Below are 23,539 nucleotides of genomic sequence, written 5' to 3' on the forward strand. Positions count from 1 at the left end.
AGAAAGGCCCTGTGCATTCACTGTGGCCTTGAGGTGGGAGAATGAGGCTATAAATACAATGTTCCCAGGGGAGCCCCCAGCCCACAGAGAAGCACTGACTCACAGTCAAAATGGGGTGCAGGGGGTGGGGAGGCAGTCTGACACACACACTCCCGCCTGCTCTGCAGCTTTTCCCAGGCCTCCTCAGACTCTACAAACTTGTGGCCTAGTTTTCCTGGCAGACTTGTGCTATGTAAAGTGTCTTAATGGTTTCCACAGCAACACTCCCTAGGCCAGAAGAAACCGAGCTAATGGCTGTCAGAGCTGGAGAAGGAGGAGCTATTCTGAGTCCAGAGAAAACAAACTGGAGGGGCTACAGGTTGTGAAAAGGGAAATTTTTTTCTGAGCTTTTAAGTCACTTCGGGTAGGAATAACCCAGTCTCCTAGCAACACTAGGAGAAAGTGGACCTGGTGAAAGCTATCTAGACAAGCCATAGAAAGCCCTATAGCATGGAACTAGCAAGAAGGAAACAATCTAACCAGCCTCTGGTCATAGTCCCTTAAAGCTTTGAGCCACTGGTCACTATCCTAACTCAGGCCTGCCCAGGGGAGTGAGTCCTTAGCAGGGTGAATATCCAGCTCATCTAAGTCCGAATATACTATATATTTACTTAGCCCTTACGATGCTAAGTGGTTTACAGAGATGACATCACTACATACTCATAGAACCCTGTGAACAAGAAGATTCTCATTAACTGACAGTGCTCAGTCCTTCAGGATGATTCTCCTGTGCCTTGTCCTATTTCTACCACGGTGCTTGTCACAGGCAATGAAGCTGCCCATTACTGCCTGTTTTGCCCATCATTGTGTCAACTCAGAGTAGAAATCATGCTGGATTGTACAGGTATCACTAGGGCCTTATCAGTCAGCATGGGGCCTGAAAGCTGGTAGAAGCTCAGTAAATACATAATGAGTGATTCAATGAACAATGAATGGATCTTTATTTCTGAGCTATAGACCATTTGGCCTCTGAGCTCCTGGGAGAGAGGAGCAATGTGGAGGGATAGAAAAGACAAAATATTTTCTTTTTTTTTTTCGGAGCTGGGGACCAAACCCAGGCGCTCTACCACTGAGCTAAATCCCCAACCCCGACAAAATATTTTCTATTACCATTGTCTTGGTTTTATTGTGATGGGGACGGGATCAGGGCCTCATACATATCAGGCAAGTGCTCTACCACTGAGCCATAGCCACAGCCTAACGAATGCATGTACAGGGTTTGCCAGGCAAACACAAAGCTCTATGTCAGGGAGCCCAAGACAATTTCCTGGCCAGGGGTGCATGCTAGCTTCTTTACCTATAAACCTGGGATGGCAGAACCCACCACTCGGGGCTGCTAGGGGTGGGTGTTAACATATGGTAACAGTTGGAATACGACCCAGTCAGCTCTTGGAGAATGCTAATGACTAGTGTTCATAGGTGTGTACAGAATAATGGGGGATGGGGTGGGAAGACACAATATGAAGCTATTTTCTCTGACATTAGATTTTTCATATAGAACTTGGAGTGCTACTGAGGATGAAGGAGAATGGTCTAGAATGTTCTATGCATGAGAACTTTTGCCTCTGCTTGGGCCTTAAAACATGCATTTTAAAGAGGCAGGAGAAAATGGGCTTGCGTCCAGTATGGCGCCAGAAAAAAGATTTTATTAATTGCTTACTGCAGGGAAACAGGGATGGGTCCCTCAAATGCCTGACTGACTTTTTCCCTAATAAGCAGAGCAAGTTGAGGTGGGCAGCACCCCTTGTTAGACAGGAAACCCCACCCTCAAAGTCTTGGCAGGAACAAGCTCTAATAAACATACTGGCTGGAACCACAGAAGCATAAGGAAGCCAGCGGCAGCAGGGTGGAAGGACTCACCACCCTGCGTGTCTGGGCTGAGTTGGGATCTTTCCAACACAACACTGATTTTACAGTTTTCCCTTAACAGTTTCCACCCTGCTGGCAAATTCACCAGCAGTCCCTGCTTCTGACCTCCCTAGCAGCCATTTTAGTGGCTAGACAGGCACCAGTATTTCCATTTTGCCAGCCAGAATAGCATTTCACTCCATGGGAAGAAGCCAAGCAACAGAAGCTCCCTCTCAGCCCTTCATGCTCACCTTGAAAAGCCTTGGGAACACATCAGCTGGCTGACCCCGGACTACAAACAGACGGGAATTCAGCTTTCTTAAGCTTGTGTCCAGATCTTCTAGAGACTGCAGTAGGAACCTGTGGATTCCACAAAGACCTCGTTATTAACATGGGTAGGGGCTAGGGTAGAGGTGGTAAGCAATCTTTCTCTCTCTCTCTCTCTCTCTCTCTCTCTCTCTCTCACACACACACACACACACACACACACACACACACACACACACACACAATTCTTCCTTAACAAAGCCACTATTCATGCCAAACAAGTTGGTATGGTGTGGACAGAGCTGGAGGCCTAGCCTGAGCTCAGCCGAGGAGTGATGGGGTAGCCTCCTGCTTATTAGCTAGCTGTGTGATATGAGGCAATGACTTAACCTCTTTAATTGCTTTCTCATCCATGCCATGGAATTAAACAGTAGAGCCTATAGACTTGCTAAGATGTTAGTTACCTCATGAAATTGCTAAGAAATCAAATCAGATAGTGCATGGAAAACCTGAGACACAGAGCCTAGGCATTGAACTCGCATCCTCACTATGAGCTGATCTTGGTGCTGTTTTATATGTCTGTTAAATACTAAAGCCACAATCACAGGCTGAGCCATCTCTGAAGGTTCACTTTCCATGCCTCTCTGTGTCCCACAGTCCCTTGGGCAGCAAGCACAGTGTTACTTGTATAGCTATTGATGTAGTTCAAAATCCCAGTGACAAATGGGTACAGAGTGAAATATCCTCTCTTGCCTTCCCAAGGCAACCATGGTCATCAGTTTGACTATGGATTTATTCTAATTCGTAAGTACTTTCATAATTTGACTCCCTCAACACATTTCGAAGGAAACGGAACTATCCCCATTTTGCAGACAAAAAATCTGACAAGAGAGGTTAGGGAATTTAGCAAAGCAGATAGCTATTAGGTGACTGAGCTGGCATAGTGGCCCAGGCAGACCAGACTCTAAAAGCCATGTTTTTGTTTTTGTTTTTGTTTTTTCTAGTGATCCATTTCTAAATACTTTAGTCAAGGGCTGAGAGTCTCCTGAGCCTGGAACACAAGCCTCGTCCAGACAGTCTTCCATATGCCTATCTTCCTCCTCAGGACCCCAGCCTGAACAGGCCGAGCTTCTCATGTCATGGTCCCTCCGCAGAACCTGCTGTAGATCCCTGACTACTGGAGGCTTACAGAAGCCTTGACGGTGCCAACCAGAACTAGGCCCTGCCTGCAGCCTCTGACGTACATGAAATGACATAATCCCATGTCCAAAGCTGCAGACCCACATTCCAGCAGGAGCCCAGCCCAGAGCATCACTGAGCTAAAGAACACATAGGCTTACCCAATGGGTTGAGACAGGAGACTGACAGCCTAAAGGTTGCTTTGTGGCTCCTCAAGTTCCCCTGCAGTGAAATTTCCAATTTAGAAAACCTGACACCCTTTGAAGGCTAAACCTGTTTACATTTGAATTGCAAGCCTGTTTAAATTGGTCTTGGGGGGGGGGGCGGCACTTTGCTGGCTGCCCCTAATACACATACAAAATAAAAATAAAGACTGAGGGGGCAGATAGCCTCAGCCACCAGAAACAGGAGGCTCCACCAGGCACAATTCCACACCTCAGGGCAGAGGTCCTTCCCATCAGAAGATCCCAACGTGTCCAGCCATATACAACTCAACACACCTGAGAACTTCGATCGGCAGTTACCAAGGCTGAAATGCACAGGAAATATAGATTCTAGAGTATGTTGCAAACTGTTTTCTATACAACTTTATTTTTAGAACTCATTTACTAAAAGGAGAGCTTTCAGCAGCATCTCTATAGCAAAGATGAATACCCTTGTCTTCTCTGGCAGGAAGCAGAAGGAAAAGTCTATAGCTAGAATAAAACAACGGTGCAATTCACAACAGCAACAGCTACATTTACCAAGCACTCTCTGAGCAAGGTTCTATCCCACTTGCTTTGCATATATTATTTATCAGACAACTCTGTCCCTGGATGTCCTCATTTTACAGATGAAGAAACTAGCATCAAAGATTAAGTAATTTCTCCAACATAACATACCTAGTAGCTGGCCAGAACTAGGAGTCTACAGCTCAGTGTTCTCTCTCAGCTACCAGGCTCCTGGACCTCAGCAGTGAGCACACCCACCGCTCTGAGCAATACACACTTGAGGTGGGTGGTACTGCCTAGGGTTCAGCTCTTAGAGAGTACTTGAGCTTAATTAAAGGCTACCATCTTTTCTGTAGATCTGTGCTTCCCAAAGTGTGGTGAGACTCAGAGCCCTAGCTGTGCATGACCAGGAACTTTCTAGAACACACATACTTTCTTGGGCTCCATCCCAGACTGCCACAATCAGAATTTGCCCAGGAATTCCCTTATCCATGAAAACTGAAGAAGAACCACTGTGTCACACACTTCACCTTGACTTCAATATCGGTACACTGTACACTTTTGTTTCAACTTTGCTTCTACTAGGTTCTACCCCAACCCCATCAGACTCAGGCTGTTAAGAAATATTTACCTAGTTGGGTGGCGGTGGCCTTTATTTAATCCCAGCCCTTAGGAGACAGAGGCAGGCAGATCTCTATGAGTTGGAGGCCAGCATGGTCTACAGAGTGAGTTTCAGGACAGACTACAGTGAAACCCTCTCTCAAGCTCTAACCACCACCACCACCCCCCAAAAAAGGAAATGCTGAACTTTTTCCACCATCCATCCTCCCCAAGATGAACTCAGAACTGCTTCCCAGGAGGCAATAGGAAGGAGAGAGGGAGAGCCCTCGGTAGTTTCCAGCGCCCAGCCAGCCACAGACAGGGAAGCCACTGACAAGACATCGCCTCTTGTACCTGCCAGGTGATAGCTCTGCAAAGCACCAAGGAACTGGAGCAAGTTGCACCCGGAAAGTGCCCACCTGGCAGGCTGAGGCTGCCTTAACTGGGGAGAACTGGCCTTTCCCTCTGGGCTTTCTTTGAACCCTCCTCTGCACCTGCTCACTGCTCACGCACTGGAAGGCGTGATGCTGGGGCTGATCTTCACCCTTGCTCCAAGTGAAGATCACAGGGCTAAAATACAGAGCACACCCCCTGAAGGAGCAGTCACAGCCCCTACAGTTTCCGTCAGAACTCCCCCTTTTGAATAGTCCTTTCGCCAGAATCACATAAGTCCTCTGGGGCCAGGGCAGACAGAACTGGAGAAAACCAAATTGGGATTTCCAAAAAACACAGGGAAAACTATCATCAACTCCAGGAAGCGATCTCTTCAGAACAAGTGAGTTCCATATGTCCACTCAGAGAGATCTTCTCTGGGGGATAGTAATGACTGTGTTAAGAAACACTTGGTTTGGATGGGGATTTAGCTCAGCGGTAGAGCGCTTGCCTAGCAAGCGCAAGGCCCTGGGTTTGGTCCCCAGCTCCGAAAAAAAAAAAAAGAAAAAAGAAAAAAAAAAAGAAAGAAAGAAAGAAAGAAAGAAAGAAAGAAAGAAAGAAACACTTGGTTTATCTGTTAATAGAGTGGAAGGTGAGAGTGGGTGGGTAGGTTAGTGAATTCTTCCTGTCCAGACATCCTTGACCAAATTCTTCTGCTTCAAGCAAGCTTATCTAACCATAACAATATTATAAGCTGGCAAACTGGTAACAAGATATTAATAGATAGAAATTCACTTCCAAGAAATTAAGAGTTTAAGCCCCACTAAAAGGAATAATCTAATCCCACAGTCTGTAGCAGGGGCTCATATAAATAAAAATATGTTTTTTTTTCTTTTGCAGGGTGCTTAATTTTAAACAACTTGATCAAAGGTTTTACCCCTGTTGGGCAAATGGAAATGTGCTCTTGGCTTACAGAACAGTGAGGCCTCTTGCTGGAGTTACAGTGTGAATAGCTCAATAGCTCAAGGAACACAAATCTCTCCACCAGCAACTACAGATCCCACCTCCTCTTTGTGGCCTCCCAGTTCCCAGGCCACCCTCTTTGATGGTCCAGCTGTTCAGCTGCGTCCAGCTCCTAAATGACAAGAGTCCCCGTCCTATATCATTGGCTAACTTCTGAGAGAAATGACTAAGAGAGAAGACACATCTACTAACTCCCTCTGCTCTGGAAGCTCCTGGAAGATGCAGCACAGAGCCAGGGACAAAATAATTTCAACAGAGTAGGAGGAGAATCCTGGCTGACATCTAAGCTGTGACAGAGAGAAGGTAATTAAAACTGGATGGAGTAGGGGCTGGGGATTTGGCTCAGTGGTAGAGCGCTTACCTAGGAAGCGCAAGGCCCTGGGTTCGGTCCCCAGCTCCGAAAAAAAAAAAAAAAAAAAAAGAACCAAAAAACTGGATGGAGTCTCACCCATTTTTAAAATCTAAAAGCCATTCACATCTGCCTTTTGTTTTGGTTTGTGCCTGCAGAACCTCCTTTCTAGATACAGCATATTTGGGAAGGGAAGGACAGAGGAAAATGGCGAAGGATGCTAGGAAAACATCCCTGGGAGCCACAGAGCTACTGGCGGTCCACAGACTTCCTATTATCACTAAGGCAATGAGTATGGCAACCTTATTCCATGCCTACATGTGCACGCGCGCACACACACACACACACACACACACACACACACACACACACACACTCTTTTTCTTGGTTGCCTTTCTCTTTAACTAACGCTGTGGCTATTTTAATCTGATTCCATCTGCAGGGAGGGAGTCAGTGTGACAGAGGTGACAGATTCAGATCTCCCACTTCTGCCAGATGGCCCCACCCTTCTAGAGAGACAGTTCAGTGTAGGCTGCAGAAGCAGTAGGGGGCAGGGCTGTTATACTGCAGCCCCATTCCCTTAGACTACTCCCAAGTTCCGGAAGCAGCGCCGGAAGATTACACATACTGCAGTTATGCAGAAGGCAGCTGACAGGAGGGGTGGGGGCACGGGACTCCTTGATTCCAACCCTGTGCACCACATAGCATAGCATTGCTCTCAAACCCTCGGGAGCAAGGACAATGGCCAGGCTGCTGTGGCGTGCCTCCTGCCAGGCTCAGGAGCAGTTACCACATTCGATCTGTTTTGTGTTATTTCACCTTGTTCTCCTAAATGCCAAAGCTAATTAGACTTCCGGTCAATGCACTGAAGCAACACACACCCTGGGTTGCCTGACTCTCTGTAGTTCATTAGTGCAGTACTCCTGAAGCTTGGCTGAAGTAACACCCCTCCCCCACCAAAAAAAAGGCAACCCAGACCAGAGCAATTGGATCAGAAACGGGGGAGGGAGCCCAGGAAGCTTTCAAGGATCTTTAAGTGATTTCAATGTGAGGCAAATAATAAAAACACATCTGTAGTTTTTACCTCCCTCCCCCCCAACACACACACATGCCCATCTTATTTGGTTCATGGTGTTTAGGCCTCCTCCATTTATTTTTACTTGTCTTCCTCTGCTCAGATGCAGTCTCTGGAGGCTGTGCGTGCACACCTGAGCCCCGATGGTTCACTGCCATGCCCAGCAGCGGCCTACCAGCTCCAACCCCCGAAATCACCTCTTGGCATCTGCATCCCCACATGATTTGAGATGTCTGTCGCCCAAGCATCTGAGCTGCCTTGTCCCTTTTCTGCTTCATTCTCTTGAAAAAGTGCAACTACAAAAGGGTGACCCACAAAACCCCATAAAACCAAGTTCTTAGTATAGTGGAGTTCAATCAACTTCGTGAAGGAAAAAAAAAGGCTCTTTTATCTCCACTACCACAAAGGAGTAGGCAGTCATAGACAGCACTCCCCCAATCCCAGTAAAAAAAGAAACATCTTCATGACAACATAACAAATAAGACTGAGATTCTATTGACTCCAACCACATTGGCACACTGCCAAAAGGAAGGGGAGGGCAAAGTCTGAGGCCTGGTTTAATGTCCACAGTAGAGATGGTCATTCCCTGGTGTTTGTCAAATCTAACCTCCTATCTATGGAAACTGGAGCGAGGCAGAGTAATAGCACAGCCTGAAAACAGTGTGGGCTGGCTCTCCACTGTGTAAATGGGGCAGGCAGGGGCATTTAATAGATGTTCTACTAGGAATACTTGCTCTCCTAGCAAGGCAAACCCCTTTTGGAGAGGAAAGAATGGATGCTGAAAGCCACTGTCTCCTGGGAGCTACTCTGCTCATCTGTGCAACAAGGCCATAAGCAAACATCTCTCTAACAATGCAAACAAACCAAGCTACTGTAGGAGGCATTTAAAGAGTGATGGGTACATGATGTATCAAAACTTTCTTGTTTCTGAATACTGGTTACAGAGAAAATACATCAGCTACCAATTTATTAATCGTGTCACAGAATGCCGGGAAAGGGCTCAACCTCCTGGGAGTTATAAGGGGTTCTTGATATTGTGGTTTTGTTGTTCCTTACCCTTACATCAGCTCCTAAAAGTCTCATCTGTAATGGTCCAACTGTTCTCAAAAAATTATTTCATGATAACAGGAGGAAAGGCTGACGGGTGGTGCAACCCTCTTTGAATATCTTTCTAGCAAAGTTACAATACAGAAGGGATCCTCTCAGATGGGTTAAGGGCACCTCCTAGGTAAACCCACCTTCCAGCCTGGAACCGTATGGTGAAAGAGAACCTGCAAGTCGTCCTCTTAACTCTACACACTGCCATGTCATGAATGTCCTTTCCCAATAAATGTTTATAAAAAATTAATGAGTTAAGAACACAAAGTGCCACTAACCGATAATGCCCTTGAGGTCTTTTTAATACTGGCTAATGCTAAGCTAGATTCCCTAATCACCACCACCGCTGTCTGTGAAGAAAGGTTATCCGCGATGGGAAAAAGGGGGGTGGGGAGAGTCAAACCCGAGGCTTAGGGAAGCCCTTGGGGGTGGGGTTCGGCGAGGAGCTCCTGCTCTTGAACGCTTTTGTCCCCTCCTACAGCACACCCCTAAAAGCCCAGTCCCATTCTGCCAGGGACTGGCTGCAGGCCAACTTCGCGTTTCTAACGAGAGTCTCGTCAGCATAGAGGGGTCGTGACCTCTGTTCCCCAGGCCGCCCCGGAGTTCAGAGCGGGCCACACAGGGCAAAAATGCTGTGTCAGTAGCCGCAGGCTGGAGTTCCTGGGCCCGGGGGAGTCCGCTCAATGTTACCACCACGCAAGATAGGGTCCCCTCACCTCCATCGGTTGATGCCCACTGACGAGGAGGCCGCGAACCACGGGTCGAGGATGTAGACGCAGCGCACACAGCGCGCCCCGCGCACGGCAGCTAACAGCGCGGGGTTGTCGTGGAGCCGTAGTCCTTTGCGGAACCAGTGCACGGAGGACGCGCCGTCCGCGCCCATCGACTGCGCGGGGACCGTCGCTGCCACCACAGCAGCCGCCGCCATCGCCGCCCGGACTGGGTCTTGGTCTGCTGCTCCGCCCCTGGCCACACCGTCGGTCCCGCCCAGTGCCCGCCCAGCGGCCTATAATGCAGCCTCTCCCTGCCATAGCTCCACCCCAAGGAGCCTGAATCGTCTCTGTGATTGGGTGACACCGGGTGGGTCCCTCCCTCTGTTCCATTGGTCGGCAGCGCCGACGCAGGCCCCGCCCCCTCACGTTCCCACCATGTGTGGTCCGGGCTTGGTAGCCACCGGTCGGTGACGCAGGATGGCGCTGTGCCCGCCCCGCGTGGGCTGAGTCTGGAGGGACCCCGGATCTCCTACGCATTTCGCGTCTCCTACGCAAATAGGGATTGAGGTGACTCCGGCCGGTGGCTGACAGATCTGTCACCAGGCCCTTTCTTGCAGTACGTTGTACTGTTCATATTCGAGGCTGGCTGAGCAGTGATTGCCTTACACAAACTGTCCTATTTTCTATTTTCATCCCGGTTACGTTCATTCCACAAACACGAATAAAACAGATGCTTGTTAGTCTTATTCTGCAGATGAAGTAAGCTTAGGGCACTCCAGTTTGAATGGCTTGCGCAATACCATGAACCCAGTAAGATTCCGCTCTGAATCTTTCATTTTCAAAGCTTCTGCCTTTAACCCACTTCCTCGAAGAGAATCTTGGCATTTGCATGCAGAAAGGCATAAGGATGAAGGAGAAGCCCTTGTATGCGGCAGAAGTGGGTTTGGGAGAAAGGGTAAAGGTTCCAGAGGATGTGGGTTGACACAGTCATTATGTCCTCAGATGAATTTATTTCTTTTACGTTCTGTTTAGTAGACAGTGCCGTTATTTTGCACAAAACTCTTTACTGGATTTCATGTGGGAATCAGAAATGTGCAGGGTAATATTCTCTTATGTCTCCATTGGAAACCCTTTGATTCTTTGGAGATTCTAGCACAGGGCTTGCCCACGCTGTACATGGGCTAAGATGGGCTAGTTGGGATGGAGGGCTGGCGCTATCAAGCAGAGAACTGTTTCAATTTGTCCTTGTGTTGATCCCATGTGTAGACCCTTCCCCATCTTGGGAATGAGCAATGAAAGAATCTAGAATTTAACCAGCAAGTTAATAGCATTAATTGGCACCACTCTCTGACTACAGAGTCATTACAATCCTCTCATTTCCAGGGCTTTGGACATGCTGTTCCCTCACATAAATCACATGCCCCAGCCCACACCCTTGAATCTCCTGTTTTCCCTTTGACAGCTGTCATTTCCAGTTTCCTGGGCCCAAGCTCCAGGGGCTCATTTCATTTGGTTCTCCTTCTCCCCCCTCCCCCTCCTCTTCCTCCTCCTCCTCCTCTTCCTCCTCTTCCTCCTCTTCTTCTATCTCTGGTCTTAGCACATAGTACTGGGATTTCTTAGCTATTGTATGTCAGATCCATCAGACTCTAAGCCCTGGCATGCAGGGGCCTTGGCAACAGTCAGTTACATTTCCCAGGTCTAGCTCAGTACTTGGCACTGAAGGATCACATGAATCAAACATAAGAAGCTCAAACTGGCCAGCGCCTTAACGTCTATCACAGTCTCTGCCTGACTCTCTCCTTTGAGCCTCCTCTGCAAGTACTTGTTGAGTGAACTGATGTTTCCCTTTACTTTTCTTTAAACATTTGTTTTTTTTTCATTTTTTTTCTTTTTTCTTTTTTTTTTTTTTTTCGGAGCTGGGGACTGAACCCAGGGCCTTGCGCTTGCTAGGCAAGCGCTCTACCACTGAGCTAAATCCCCAACCCCTTTTTCATTATTTTTAATCTCATGTCTGGGTACAAGTGTGTGCCCATGAAGGCATGTGTCTAATGGACTCCAGCATAGTGTTTCCGGGGGCTGAGAACTACCCGTGGGTCAGGTTCTCTGCAAGAAAAGTGCATACACACTGTTAACCTCTGAACCATCTCTCTAGGTCCCCCTTTCTTTTCCTTTGAGGTATTGTACGCCTTTCTCTTTCTTTTGTCTCCTTGGGTCCCCACAACACTGAGGGTCTGCAAGGAAGAGAACAGGGAGGGTAAGGAGGTGGTCCATTCACAAATGACTGTTCAGGGAGTAAATTCTTCTCTTCTCTAAAACTCCCATTGTGCTGTGTCTGTTGTACTGTGAGCTCTCTGCAGTCAGGGGCTGCCCTATCTTGTTTATGAAGAGGTTGAACTCAAATTCTGCTTGCTTCTCTGTGACCCTGGACAAGCTGGTCGAGTAGAATGGCAGCGGGCAGGCAGGCCCAGCTCTGGACTAATTGCAAGAACTTACGTCTGATCTACAGGTATGAGACAGAGAAGGCTAACTGACTGAGAATGGCTTTAGCTGAAACATCAAAGCCCAACCCCAGTGACACACTTCCTCCTACAGGAGCCACACCTCCTAATCCTTCCCAGACAGTTCCACCAACTGTGGACCAAGCATTCAAGTAATGGAGCCTATGGGGGCCACTCTCATTCAAACCACCACTAACAAGTAGTTCTTTTAACCTCTTAGTCACTCCAGGCTCCCTTTCTTAGTAGATACAGCAGGGGTGGTAATAGTTTCTTGGGCACAGTGAGAAGCTGTTATTCTGGAGACCAGGCCCTGCATCCAATTTTGCCTTCTTTGCAACTTCCAGGCCTTTTCTTACATATGACCTGTATTCCATAAATGACCCAGTGAATGAGACTTTTAATCATTTAAAAAAAAACCTCAAAAATTACAGCAATAATAGAAAACAAAGATAAGCCTAACAACTTAGCCATTTCTCATGGACACTATCCATAAACATCTGAGCCAGAGGGAGGGGCAGTGTGGCCTCAATTGCGTGTGAAGTGTTTCTATCTTGCTGTGTCACCATGTTTGTTTTGTGTGGCTTGCGTATTCAAGTTGATAAGGATAATTCACCCCACAGAATGGATGCCCAGTACTTGGGTAAATTACCTGGGCAACACTCAAGGGCCAGAATGTCAGTTCTGGCACCTGAAAGGACACTGGAGGACAAAGTCCACTTTGTAATTTTGTGCGTTAAAATGAGTACGGAGATACCGGAGTGAGGGCACACAAACCTGCACATGACTAAAGACGCAGAAATTTGAATTCTATTTTGGTCACCTCGGAGCTCCTGGCCTCCCTCACTAAAAGGACTGCTCCAGCTCTCACTAAAGGCAGAAGGAGAGGAGGACCCAAGGGGGGGGACCTGATACTTCAAGGATGTGATGGTACATCCAGAAAGTGAATGCTGTCTTCCCTGACGATGTTTAAGACAAATCATTCCTGTTTTGTTTGTTTCCTTTGGTCAAAATCCTCTATAGAGATCATACGGGGAAACTTTTCTGCTTTGGATCTGCCCTTCCAGTAAATATCTGATGATTGGTGAAAATGTGACGACGCAGAGGGCGGGGAAAAGCGTGGCGAATTTAAGGCGCTCACGCCCTCTAGTGGTAGGACTTGGGAAGCACGAGTCCAGCAGCCTCCAAGAATACACCCCCCCAAAATAATATTTGTCCTTTCAATTATTCAGTTTGAGGAGCTGCTAAGCTTTCTCTTAGTTCGGTTTGCAGCTCTACCATTAACTAATGAATGGTGTATTTATTTACTTGGGCGAGCTTTTTAATTTCTCCATGCTCCCTTCATTTGAAAAACAGAGAGGATAGCCGAGCAGACTTAGTGTCACATGCCTTTAATCCAGCTCCCTGGAGGCAGAGGCAAGTGGATCTCTGACTTTGGGGCCAGCCTAGTCTAGAGCAACTTCCAGGACAGCAAGGGCTACACAGAGAAACCCCGTCTCAAACAAAACAAAACAAAACAAAAAAAAAAAAAACCCCAAGTACAACAACAACAAAAGGAAAGGAAAGGAAAGAAAAACAGAGACAGGAGAATGATAGGTGCTGTGTAGGACGAGAGCACGGTAACTAGACAAATGGCTCATAATTGAGACTCCAGAAGCAGATAAAAATCAGTGGACACTGTTCTTTGTATGTCAGATCCTTTGGAACTGCAGTTACAGGCAGTTGTGGGCAGCCATGTGGGTGTTGAGAACTGAGCCTGGGTCCCCTGCATGACCTAGGTAATTTTCCAGCTTCTAATCCTCCTGCCTCCACCTCTCAAATGCTGGAATTACAGATGTGTACCACAGCACCCAGGTTTTTATGTAATGGTGGGAGTAAAAGCCAGGGTTTTGTGCATGACAGGCAAGCACTCTACCAACTGAGCTATGCCCCAGGCCCTTCCCATTTTTTGTGTATGAGTTATTGTCAAATATGTAAAACACAAATTGACATTTTTAGCCGTGTTACATTGTCCCCTGTAGAAACCCTGTACCCAGCAAGCAGCAGGCCACCATTCCTTCCTGCCCAACACCTTAGTTACCTCTGCTCTGTTGCCAGCTCCTAAAGACCAGTCCCCATCACATATGTGGAGGCACACATCTGTCCTTTTGGGTGTGAGTTTTCCCACTTTGCATGTTTCTGAGTCTCAGCCATTGCAGGGCTTTGGGGTCCGACTTGGGTTTTAATAACAAAGACATCTGTATTGTATAAGGCTGCTGGCCTTTCTCCTGGGGCAGTCTCTCAACAAGCCGCCAACTGCCTGGCTTCTCTACCCTGGCAACCCTCAGCTTGGTTCTCACTGCTCTCCTTTCCTGCGCTGTCCCATGATGCTTCTATCCAGCTTCTGCTCCCCCTCCCAGCTTCAGTCGCCAGCACTTTCTTGCTCAAATACCACACTTCTTTCTTACACAAGAGAGTTATTAACATGGTGGGAGAGACTCCTCCCCAGGGTACCTTGCCTTTCTTTTGGGGCAGATGAGGCCCACAAACACTTACACATCCTGCCAGCCTGGTGCCACTGGCCTAGCAATTAACATTTGAGAATACAGGGACATTCCTTATGATATGTGTGGGGGTGGGTCACCCCAACATCTCTCCTTTTTAGTCCACAAAAATAGCTTTATTTCTACCATCAGTAAACTAAAAACAATAAGAACAGATATGATAACTATCAGTGTGAGACAATGTCCAGTCCATTTGTCCTATGTTGGGGAGTCCAAAGTTCTGTAGAGGGTTTGCGTCAAATGAGCACAAGGAACGGTCCTTTTAAGTTTATATTTAGAAGACAACCAAAGGAAATTTAAGATCTTGAGCTTGTGGCTATGATAATATTATCAGAACTCCATTGATCAATGTTAAAGCTTTGAACTTTTGAAGCCTATCACGAGTCTAATCTTCAAACCCATCAGAAACCTGAGAAGAATACATTTCACCTGTGTCAATAGGACGTGCAGGGTGAGCTGCTTCCAAATCTAATAAAAATGACAGAGACTTACTGGCTACCTGGCCAGTCATCCAAGCTCCTTTGTGTCTGTGGGGCGTCCATCTTGTGGTTACCAGGCCAGATGATTTGATGAAGTTTCCTGTGAAGTGGGAGCTTAAGGGGCACTGTCCGTCCCATTTTGTCCACTTCCCCATGTCCTGCTTGCCCACAGTTTGGACAGGGTGCTGCCAGCAGTCGAGGTAAAGAGCAGTTTATAGCCCAGCGTCCAGCTTCGCCACATTTGAAGCAAGTTCCAGGTGGAGGTTCTGTGCCCATCATCTTCGCTGGAGGCGATCAGTGCTGCTGCCAGGAGCTGATGTGTCACTCTGTCATGGAAAGCCTTTTTATTTTTACTGAAACATCTTAAATGCCATATTCTACAGAACTTTGGAGTGTTTGAGGACCACCTATCTATCTAAAGTACACCTAAATAGACAAATTTGTCTGTTTCTAGTTACTTTGTTTTTGCTTAATTTTGAAAACATATACAGGAGGCTAATAAGGCCTTCCCCCCAGAATAAACTACACTCATACCTAGCATGACTACAGGTATAATTCCGAATGCATTAAAGGGTTTGATTATTTATAGGTGAATGACTACTAACTTGTACTTCTTTCTTTTCTTTTAAGATTTATTGTTTCATACATGTGAGTACACTGTCACTGTCTTCAGACACACCAGAAGAGAGCATCAGATCCCATTAAAGATGGTTGTGAGCCACCATATGGTTGCTGAGAATTGAACCCAGGACCCCTAGAACAGCCAGTGCTCTTAACCACTAAGCCATCTCCCTAGCCTTAACTTGCATTTCTTATTCTTAACAGTTTCATATGACTAGCACTTTACCTTGCATTTCTAAGTGAGTTGCACTCAAGTTACATGCCTTAAACAAGAGCTGGATCATGTGCACAGTATGTTGTTGCGAATATAACCTCAAATTTCTATCCTCATGCACAAATCTATACCAGTCTAAAATATTTGAAACTCGTTGCTTTCTTAGTCTAAAAGGAGATACAATAATCCACCCTTCTTTTCCCTTCCCCATTCCCCCCAACCTGTTTCATCCACTGACACTTGGACACTTGTTAGGAGAGAAAGAAGGATAGAGGGGGGAGAGAGAGAGAGAGAGAGAGAGAGAGAGAGAGAGAGAGAGAGAGAGAGGGAGAGAGAGAGAGAGAGATCCCTGAATCCAACCTCTTTTCCTTTGTTTCTTCCCTGACCACAACCCTTAACAAACCACAACCAACCCCCTTCAATGACAATGACATCTATAACCCAGCGAACCACCATCCACCCTGGGGAATGAGGGTGCTTTGTTCTTTAGATTGCATCCTGCTGTCCTGGGGTGATGATATCTTTGGGAACCATAAGAAAATTGGGATGCTGGCCAAGTCCTGGGATTTGAACTATATCTTCTGGAAGAGTAGTCCATGCTCTTAACCATTGACTCCTCCCCCAGGGGAGTTTGACTTTCTTTTTGGGCAAGTGAGGCCCCGACAGACAAACATTCACACATCCTGCCAGCCTGGTGCTACCGACCCAGCAATTATCATCTGAGAATATGGGGCATACCTTACGGCATGTGGTGGGGGGCTACCCCAACACTCAGCCATGTGTTTTCTTCTGTAGATAGATAGACGTAGCCATGTGCCACACAAAGAGGACTGGGACAGCAGCAGACCTCACAGAGTACAGCGATCATCCCAGAAGATAATAATGGAGCTCTAGAAAGGAATGGGGACCCATTAATGGAGCTGAATAGCTCCTGACAGCCAGTGATGCTATGACCTATGTAACATGGACACAGGCTTCCAAGGCACTTCTGGTGTAAGCAAACCACTGTGCCACAGTTACAAAAGTCTAGGGCATGACATGGCAGGATGAAGGACCATGGTGGTCTCTGTGTTTTCCATACTGTGCTTGGTACAATGGTTTTGGGGGCACACTCTCACCCTTCATACAGAAGGGGGCTTGGCCTCACTCTCCTGATGTATCAGGAGGCCTTGGTGAGGAAGTGGCTACCCAGCTGTGGGTAGGTGATGAGATCACCTAATGGGACAGACTCCTGTCATAAAGTACAGCATGTTCTGTTTCTCCAGCCATCTGCTGACGGGCACAGTGCCGTGTCGAGTTTGGGATTCTGTGTGTAGTGCCACTGTACATATTGGCACCCTTCTTCCCATGCAGATCCGTTGAAACATGGCATCTATGTCAAAAAATGCTCCCATGTAAATGTACAAGCCAATGCTTTTATTATAGCCAGAGCTGCACAGCCGCCTCCGCCATCTAATTTTAGAGCATCTCCTCTCTCCTCCCACCTCAGAGGGAGTGAGTGACAGTCTGAGGCAGCCGCCCATCTATTTCCTGTCTCTAGAGGTTTGCCAATTCTAGGCATTTCACACAAACACAGTCGCACAGCATGTCCGTGCTGTTTCTTAGCTCTCTTTGTTTGGTTGGTTTTTGAGACAGGGTCTCATGTAGCCAGAACTGGCACTAAGATTCCTATGTAGCTCAGGATGGCCTTGAATTTCTGGTCCCCCTGCCTCTACTTTCTGAGGGTGACACTTGCACATGTGCACAACACCATTGTATGCGATGCTGGGTATAGAACCCGGGGCTTCATACATATGAGGCAAGCATTTTACCAACTGAGCCACATACATAGCCCCTGCCTTTATTTATATTTGAAGGCTGATCTATTGCTCTGTGTTCATGTCATGGCCAACTGGCTCAGTGTGGGGACAAGGGTTTCCCAAGGCTCTTGGCAAACTCCAGCAGGTCAGAGTGTTTGGTTGCATTCTAAAAAAAAACAAACAAACAAACAAAAAAAAAACAACCACTTACACAGCACTAAGTGATGAGTTGCACTGGATGTGGCTACTTATACTTGAATCTCAGTGGTCTGGAGGTGGACAGGTCAAGGTCATGCTCAGCTACATAGGAAATGGGAGGCCAGCCTCAGATCCATAAGACCCTGTTCCAAAAAACAAAGCACCAGAGGTCCCAGCAACTGTACAAGCTGTGGGAGCTGTCAGGTGGCTGAACTGAAGTGTGACACCAGGCAGTCTGGCTCCAAAGGTCAAGAAGCAGAGAGAAAGGAGGCTTTCTCTGAGGGCATGCTGCCAACGGTGTGCCCAGCGCTCCCTTTTAGTCTTTGCTTTGTTTGAATAGACCTGGCTCTAGCTTCTGTCTCCCCTGGATTCACTTGCCCAACCCTGAACAAGTGCAGGGGAGTAGAAGCTGCCTCCCTGTACCAGCTGCTGCAGGGAGACCCTTGGTCAGACCCCTGTGGGCATTTGCCTCTTCTCGGCCAGCACTCAGGGCAGACTCCACCCACTTCTGTGGACCTTTCTGTTGCCTGCCAAAGAAAACACTTCCTCATTTAAGGCCAGCAGAGCCTTCCTATTGTCCCTCCCTCCCTCCTCTCCTTTTGTGGCTTTATTGAGTTATAATTGGTAAATAAAAATTTTATAGGTTGAAGGCATATAATGTAATATTCTAATCTGAATATGGTAGGACGTGATTGTTGTAATCCAACTAATTAACCTATTACCTCAGATTTATAACCTTTTTATTAGTGGGAAGGACATGTGAGATTTATTCTTAACAAATTACAAGTATATAATGTCATATTATTTAATTATAATAGTTATTTCAGAGTCTTTCTTTCTAACCAAATTCCCTCCCTAAGTCTGTTTATCTGCGTTTGACAGTTTGAGCTGAGATCAGAAGGGACCGGAGGCACTAACTGGATGAAGAGAGGAGAAACACTCCACACAGAGGGAGTCCTGAGGTGCGTGGGAGCACGAGGATGGATGCGGACTAGCGTGCATAAGGAAATAAGCGCCAATCAAGCATCGGGTTCCTCCTGCCCTGTGCTCATCCTGACAGAGTATTTCTCTGTGGGTGAAATGAGCCAATTCAAGCCAAATTACAATATGTTAATGCAGGTTTATTGGGGAACCGCTTAAAGCCAGGGAAGACCCAGGCCAGGGAAGTCATCATAGGGGAGGGTGTGTGCAGAGAGAGAAGGGATGGAGGAGAGAGAAAGAGAGAGAGAATAAAATGTCTGGATTGTATAGGGGAAAAGGTTCTGGGTGGTGGGGGGACAACCAGCCTCTGAATTGGAAAGTTCACAGTTGGGGGCAGGGAATGCGAGGAAGGGTTTGAGGGATGCTGGGAGAACCTAGAGGTCAGGTCTGCTTTGGTATGTAAGGTACGCACTTCAGTTGCTTGTCTTGGGGTCTGAAACCACACACATTCATTTTCTGGTGGAGCCACCTCCTTCACAGCAGCAAAACAACCAATCCAACCCTTCCTTTTACAAACAGAGGAGCATCACCAGGAATGCCTGTCCACCACGGTCTCTCCCCTCAACTCGCACTGACCAGAGCTGCGTGCTTACCATTACTCAGACCAAAATGAGGGCCCACTGATGAGAAACAAACCAACAATTCACCCTGGGGGCTGGGGCAGGGCCTGGCTGTCAGGAGACACATAGGTGCTCTCTCAGAAAGAAGAGAGAATTGTGGGTAGACTGCAGTGCTGCTACCACCTTCCTTTTCTACCTATTAACATGATTATGAGGTATAAGGGGTTTAGGGAGCAAATCAATAGGCTAGAATTTGCCATTTCAGCCTCTCTGAAAGGCCCCATCGCAAGCATTCTTCAGGGTAACAGCCAGCCTTGTGTACTAGTTAGCTCCCAATTCACACCGTTAACACAGAAGCAGGCCAACCAGTCAGTCTCTCAGACTCCCTGTCAAGTAGCAAGAAGACAGTTAAGAAGGCTGTGGAGGGCTGGAGAGATGGCTCAGTGGTTAAGAACACCCGACTGTTCTTCCAGAGGTCATGAGTTCAATTCCCAGCAACCACATGGTGGCTCACAACCATCTGTAAAGAGATCTGATGCCCTCTTCTGGTGTATCTGAAGACAGCTACAGTGTACTTATATATAATAAAATAAGTCTAAAAAAAAAAAAAAAAAGAAGGCTGTGGAACACCACTGCCCTACACACACACACACACACACACACACACACACACACACACACTCAGAGAGAGAGAGAGAGAGAGAGAGAGATAGATAGAGAGAGAGAGAGAGAGAGAGAGAGAGAGAGAGAGAGAGAGAGAGAGATACACACACAGAGAGAAGTAGGGGCATCCAGAGAGGCCCCAAGCTTTCTGGAAGCTTGTCTCTTGTGGTGGTAAAGAAAGAAGGGCTTGTTAGGTAGGACAGACCATGACGGCCTCTGAGTCATAGACCTGCTGGCACCTTTGCCCTGGGGTCCTGTGTGTGCTCAACCTCTCACAGATGTGGCAAGCTTCCAAAGAATTTAAATGCCAAGAAAGCTGCGCACAGTGCCCTGAGTTGCAGCCAGCCTGTAAGTTTTCCACACAGCCCATACAGTATCTTATAACTTGAGTTTCCTTTAAAGATCCAGAGACTGAATATAAAGTTACACATTGCAAAATGAGACCTTCTAGCGGTTTAGAAGTTCTAGCCATTGCTTGGAGATGCTTTGTTAATCCACAGGTCTCCAGTGGGAGGATGTGGACAATGGGGTGACATGTGTAAGAGGTAGGTAGGACCTAGGGGGAGGTGATTGGTCACGATGAACTGCACAGTAGGACTAATGCTGGTCTCAGGAGTGGATTAGCTCAATATCTGGCTGTTTCCAGAGTCTTGCTTCTTCCTGCACACCCATGACACCATGGAACACGTGACACACTAGGAACACTCTTGCCAGATGTCACTTTTAAATCTTCCAATCTTCGGAACAAGGAGCCCATGATCCTCTTGTCTTCATATACTGCCCAGCAGTAGGTACTCTGATACAGCAACACAAAGTGGACTGAGACAAGCCTACAATCTCAAATGATAAAAAAGGACAAGAGCTAAGTAGCTCCAGTCTGGAACTGTCCAGTTCCTTACCATCCCCACTCAGGTAACTGGCTGACCTTGATGGCGTTTTCACTAGGATTTCACGACTGTGCCAATTACGTTCGTCTCCCCAAGATGGGGAGGTGTCTGGGGAGGTGAGGGCAGAGGGTCAGCTCTCTCCCAGTAGGCTAGGCTCTGAGCTGGCAGGCTTCCCAGCTGAATCCCTAGGTCGAGGTGGCAGAGGGGACAACTCTGCAGCCATACCTCTCTTCTTCTGTGAGCTAAATCACAAGTGCTACATGTGTCACCTCACTCTGCTGTTCCCTGCTTGGGGTCCTTAGTCTCATTAATAAGGTGATTTTAAAGGTTGGAGAGATGGTGTCTTAGATTGAGTTTTATTGCTGTAAAGAGACAGGTGGCCAAGGCAACTCTTACAAAGGCAAACATTTCATTGGGGCAAGCTTACAGTTTTAGAGGTTTACTCCACTGTCATCATGGTGGAAGCTTGGCAGTGTGAAGGCAGACATGGTGCTGGAGGAGCCAAAAGTTCTACATCTTGATCTGAAGGCAGCCAGGAGGAAATTGTCTTCTACATTGGGTGGAGCTTGAGCATAGGAAATTTCAAAGCCCACACCCACAGTGACACACTTTCTCTAACAAGGCCACATCTACTCCAACAAGGCCACACCTCCTAATAGTGCCACTTCTTATGACCAAGCATTCAAACAAATGCGTTTATGGGGGCTATATCTATTCAAACTACCACAGATGGCTCAGTGGTTAAGAGCACTGGCTGTCGTACCAGGACATAATTCCCAACACTAGCATGGATGTTTATAACTCCAGTTCCAGGGAGTGAAGCACCCTCTTCTGACCTCCATTGGCACTGGGCATGCACAGACATACATGCAAGCAAAACACCCATAAAATAAATACACAAATCTTATTTCTTTATAAAGAAAAGCTGGCAGACTCATGATGTTACTTGGTTATGGCCCTGTAACAGACTGCACCAGGAGGCAGGAATTTTGGGGAAGAAAAAGATGTCTCATTGAAGGGATAATGATTCCTCCTAGCTCTTTAGCATGGTGTAAGGTGGATCTGCTTTCCTGAGAGTGGGCCTTAGAGACCGACCTGCCCAGTCAGAATGCTAGGTCTCCATCTAGGCTGGAGATTCCATTTTCTTGATCTGAAGAAAACACTTTTACTTTAATGGGCTTTTCTGCTACTGCGACCCTGTCCCTGTCCCTTCACTGCCCTTCGGAAGACTCATCCTGCTCGGCAGGCAAGGTTAGGGGCTATCAAGACATTTGCTTATAGTCACAGCCGAGACAGGGCCAGGGATCTGAGGCTTTGACCATGTGATGGTGTCAGGGCCCAGACCGGACAGTGTGGGTACTAAGGGGTTGTGTGGGGTCCATGGTTAATCAGCAGACTTTTTTTCTGATAGTGAAAAATTGAATTCTCTGGGGCCTGCAAAGAGGGTGAAAACATGCACATGTATACACACGCATGCAAGCACGCACACACATGGTGGATGAAGCAAGGTTTCAACAACTTAGTTTTTCTCCCACAGCTTATCCTTCAAGCAAAATCTCCTATCTCCCCAGCAAAATCCTTCAAGCAATACAAAAGTTACAGCATGCTTCCCTTCCATTTTCCTTCCTGTGAGTTCAATGCATACAAATAAAAACCAGTATGTGTCCCATACCTTCACATGATTGACTGTTTTACATATTGCAGGTGAAAAACAGATCATTCCCAAGGATCCATCACATTCATGACAAAGCAACTTGTTACAACTAACAAAGTGTGAGCAAGCAACATATCTCTCAGTCAGTTCTTTACCGGCAGGCCGCACTTGCGATTACAAGAGAGGAGACAGATGTCCTGCTATTCTAACTTAGCGATTCTTTGTCATCGAACACAGTCAGCCCTCTACCCATTCTTATGTCCTTTTCATAGTAAAGAAAATGTAGAGAACTGTAGGTTAGAGATCTTTTACCTTCTTAAGACAACAGAAAAACAAGAATCCACCCAGTCTGCTGCCGCACCGCACTAAGTCCTCAAGGCACACGCCAAAACCCATCAGTCAACTTACAGTTATAAACCCAGGAAAACCCCATTTCATAATAAACAGAGCCACGCAGTCTCAACCATGGGCACTGAGACGCCATTACTGTATTTGCTCATTAACCTGCGTCCTGTAGGCAAAGCTCTCGAGCCCTTAGCAACCGAGCTCACTTTGTTCTCGTCATGTTCTCTTTAATCATTGACTTGTCTCAAGCCCTTTTTCTCTTCCACAAGTACAACTATGTGCCTGTAACCCGTGAGAGTTCACTGAGCTCCTCTTCTACTCCAGGCAGCCCCCACTACTCTACAAAGAGGGGACACACTTTTCTCTCAGTTCTATCTTTGTTACATCTTCTTGGCCAAACATTCTCCCAAATTACAGCCCAAACCATCTCCCAAATCTTCCCTCTCGACTACCCTAACTTCCTAAACCCACTTAAATCAAGTCAGAAATTCTGTAAAATCAGCAATTCATTTAAACAGCTTTATTCTATGAAGGATCGTCTTCATATCGATCTGCAGGAAAACTGTCCAATAGAGTGGGCTGTCTCCCAAGAGGCAATCACACCAGACTTTAGGCAGTGAGGCTTTCTCTGTGGCCATCCACACCATGCTAGATACAGGAGGAATACAGCAGTGACACACGGGAGAAGGAACCCCAGCAGCAAGAGGTGAGCCAGAGACAAAGTCCCTGGGGCTGTGCCTCTCCGAGGTACATCCATTGCAGCTGTGCAAAGCAGTGAACCATCTCCAGGAAGCTCGCCTGCCCACCCCAGTTCCCCTCCATGGCAT

At 47.1% G+C, this 23,539-nt stretch overlaps 1 protein-coding gene and 2 long non-coding RNA genes across 7 annotated transcripts in view; 1 reads left to right on the plus strand and 2 right to left on the minus strand.

The window, feature by feature from the left end:
* Positions 1-9,501, minus strand: part of Cry2 (cryptochrome circadian regulator 2) — a 29,988-nt gene extending 20,487 nt beyond the window's left edge. Inside the window, exons 1-2 of one of the 2 annotated variants that reach the window (XR_015681007.1) lie at positions 9,277-9,501; positions 2,139-2,247 (exon numbers count right to left, since the gene is read on the minus strand). Coding sequence is in view for 1 of the 2 variants with exons in the window: in NM_133405.2 (NP_596896.2) it covers positions 2,139-2,247; positions 9,277-9,488 (321 nt within the window). In the remaining variant the exon portion in view is untranslated. 2 annotated transcript variants of the gene reach the window in all.
* On the plus strand, positions 733-18,714 carry LOC102546693 (uncharacterized). 3 transcript variants are annotated; one of them, XR_015684496.1, is made up of 3 exons: positions 747-883; positions 5,916-6,341; positions 7,566-8,799. It is a non-coding gene; the product is annotated as an uncharacterized LOC102546693 (long non-coding RNA). The 3 variants fall into 3 exon arrangements; XR_015684497.1 differs by lacking the exon at positions 7,566-8,799 and adding an exon at positions 18,505-18,714 and having other exon boundaries at positions 779-883; XR_015684495.1 differs by lacking the exon at positions 7,566-8,799 and having other exon boundaries at positions 733-883; positions 5,916-6,520.
* On the minus strand, positions 14,406-22,886 carry LOC147995574 (uncharacterized). Of its 2 annotated transcripts, none has more exons than XR_015684499.1 (3): positions 22,680-22,886; positions 16,364-16,515; positions 14,406-15,116 (listed from the first exon to the last, which is right to left on the minus strand). It is a non-coding gene; the product is annotated as an uncharacterized LOC147995574 (long non-coding RNA). The 2 variants fall into 2 exon arrangements; XR_015684500.1 differs by lacking the exon at positions 22,680-22,886 and adding an exon at positions 17,636-18,453.
* Between the last annotated feature and the right edge of the window lie 653 nt (positions 22,887-23,539).

The sequence above is a fragment of the Rattus norvegicus genome, chromosome 3 (genome assembly GCF_021556685.1).
Source record: "Rattus norvegicus strain SHRSP/BbbUtx chromosome 3, alternate assembly SHRSP_T2T, whole genome shotgun sequence".
Lineage (NCBI taxonomy): Eukaryota > Metazoa > Chordata > Mammalia > Rodentia > Muridae > Rattus > Rattus norvegicus.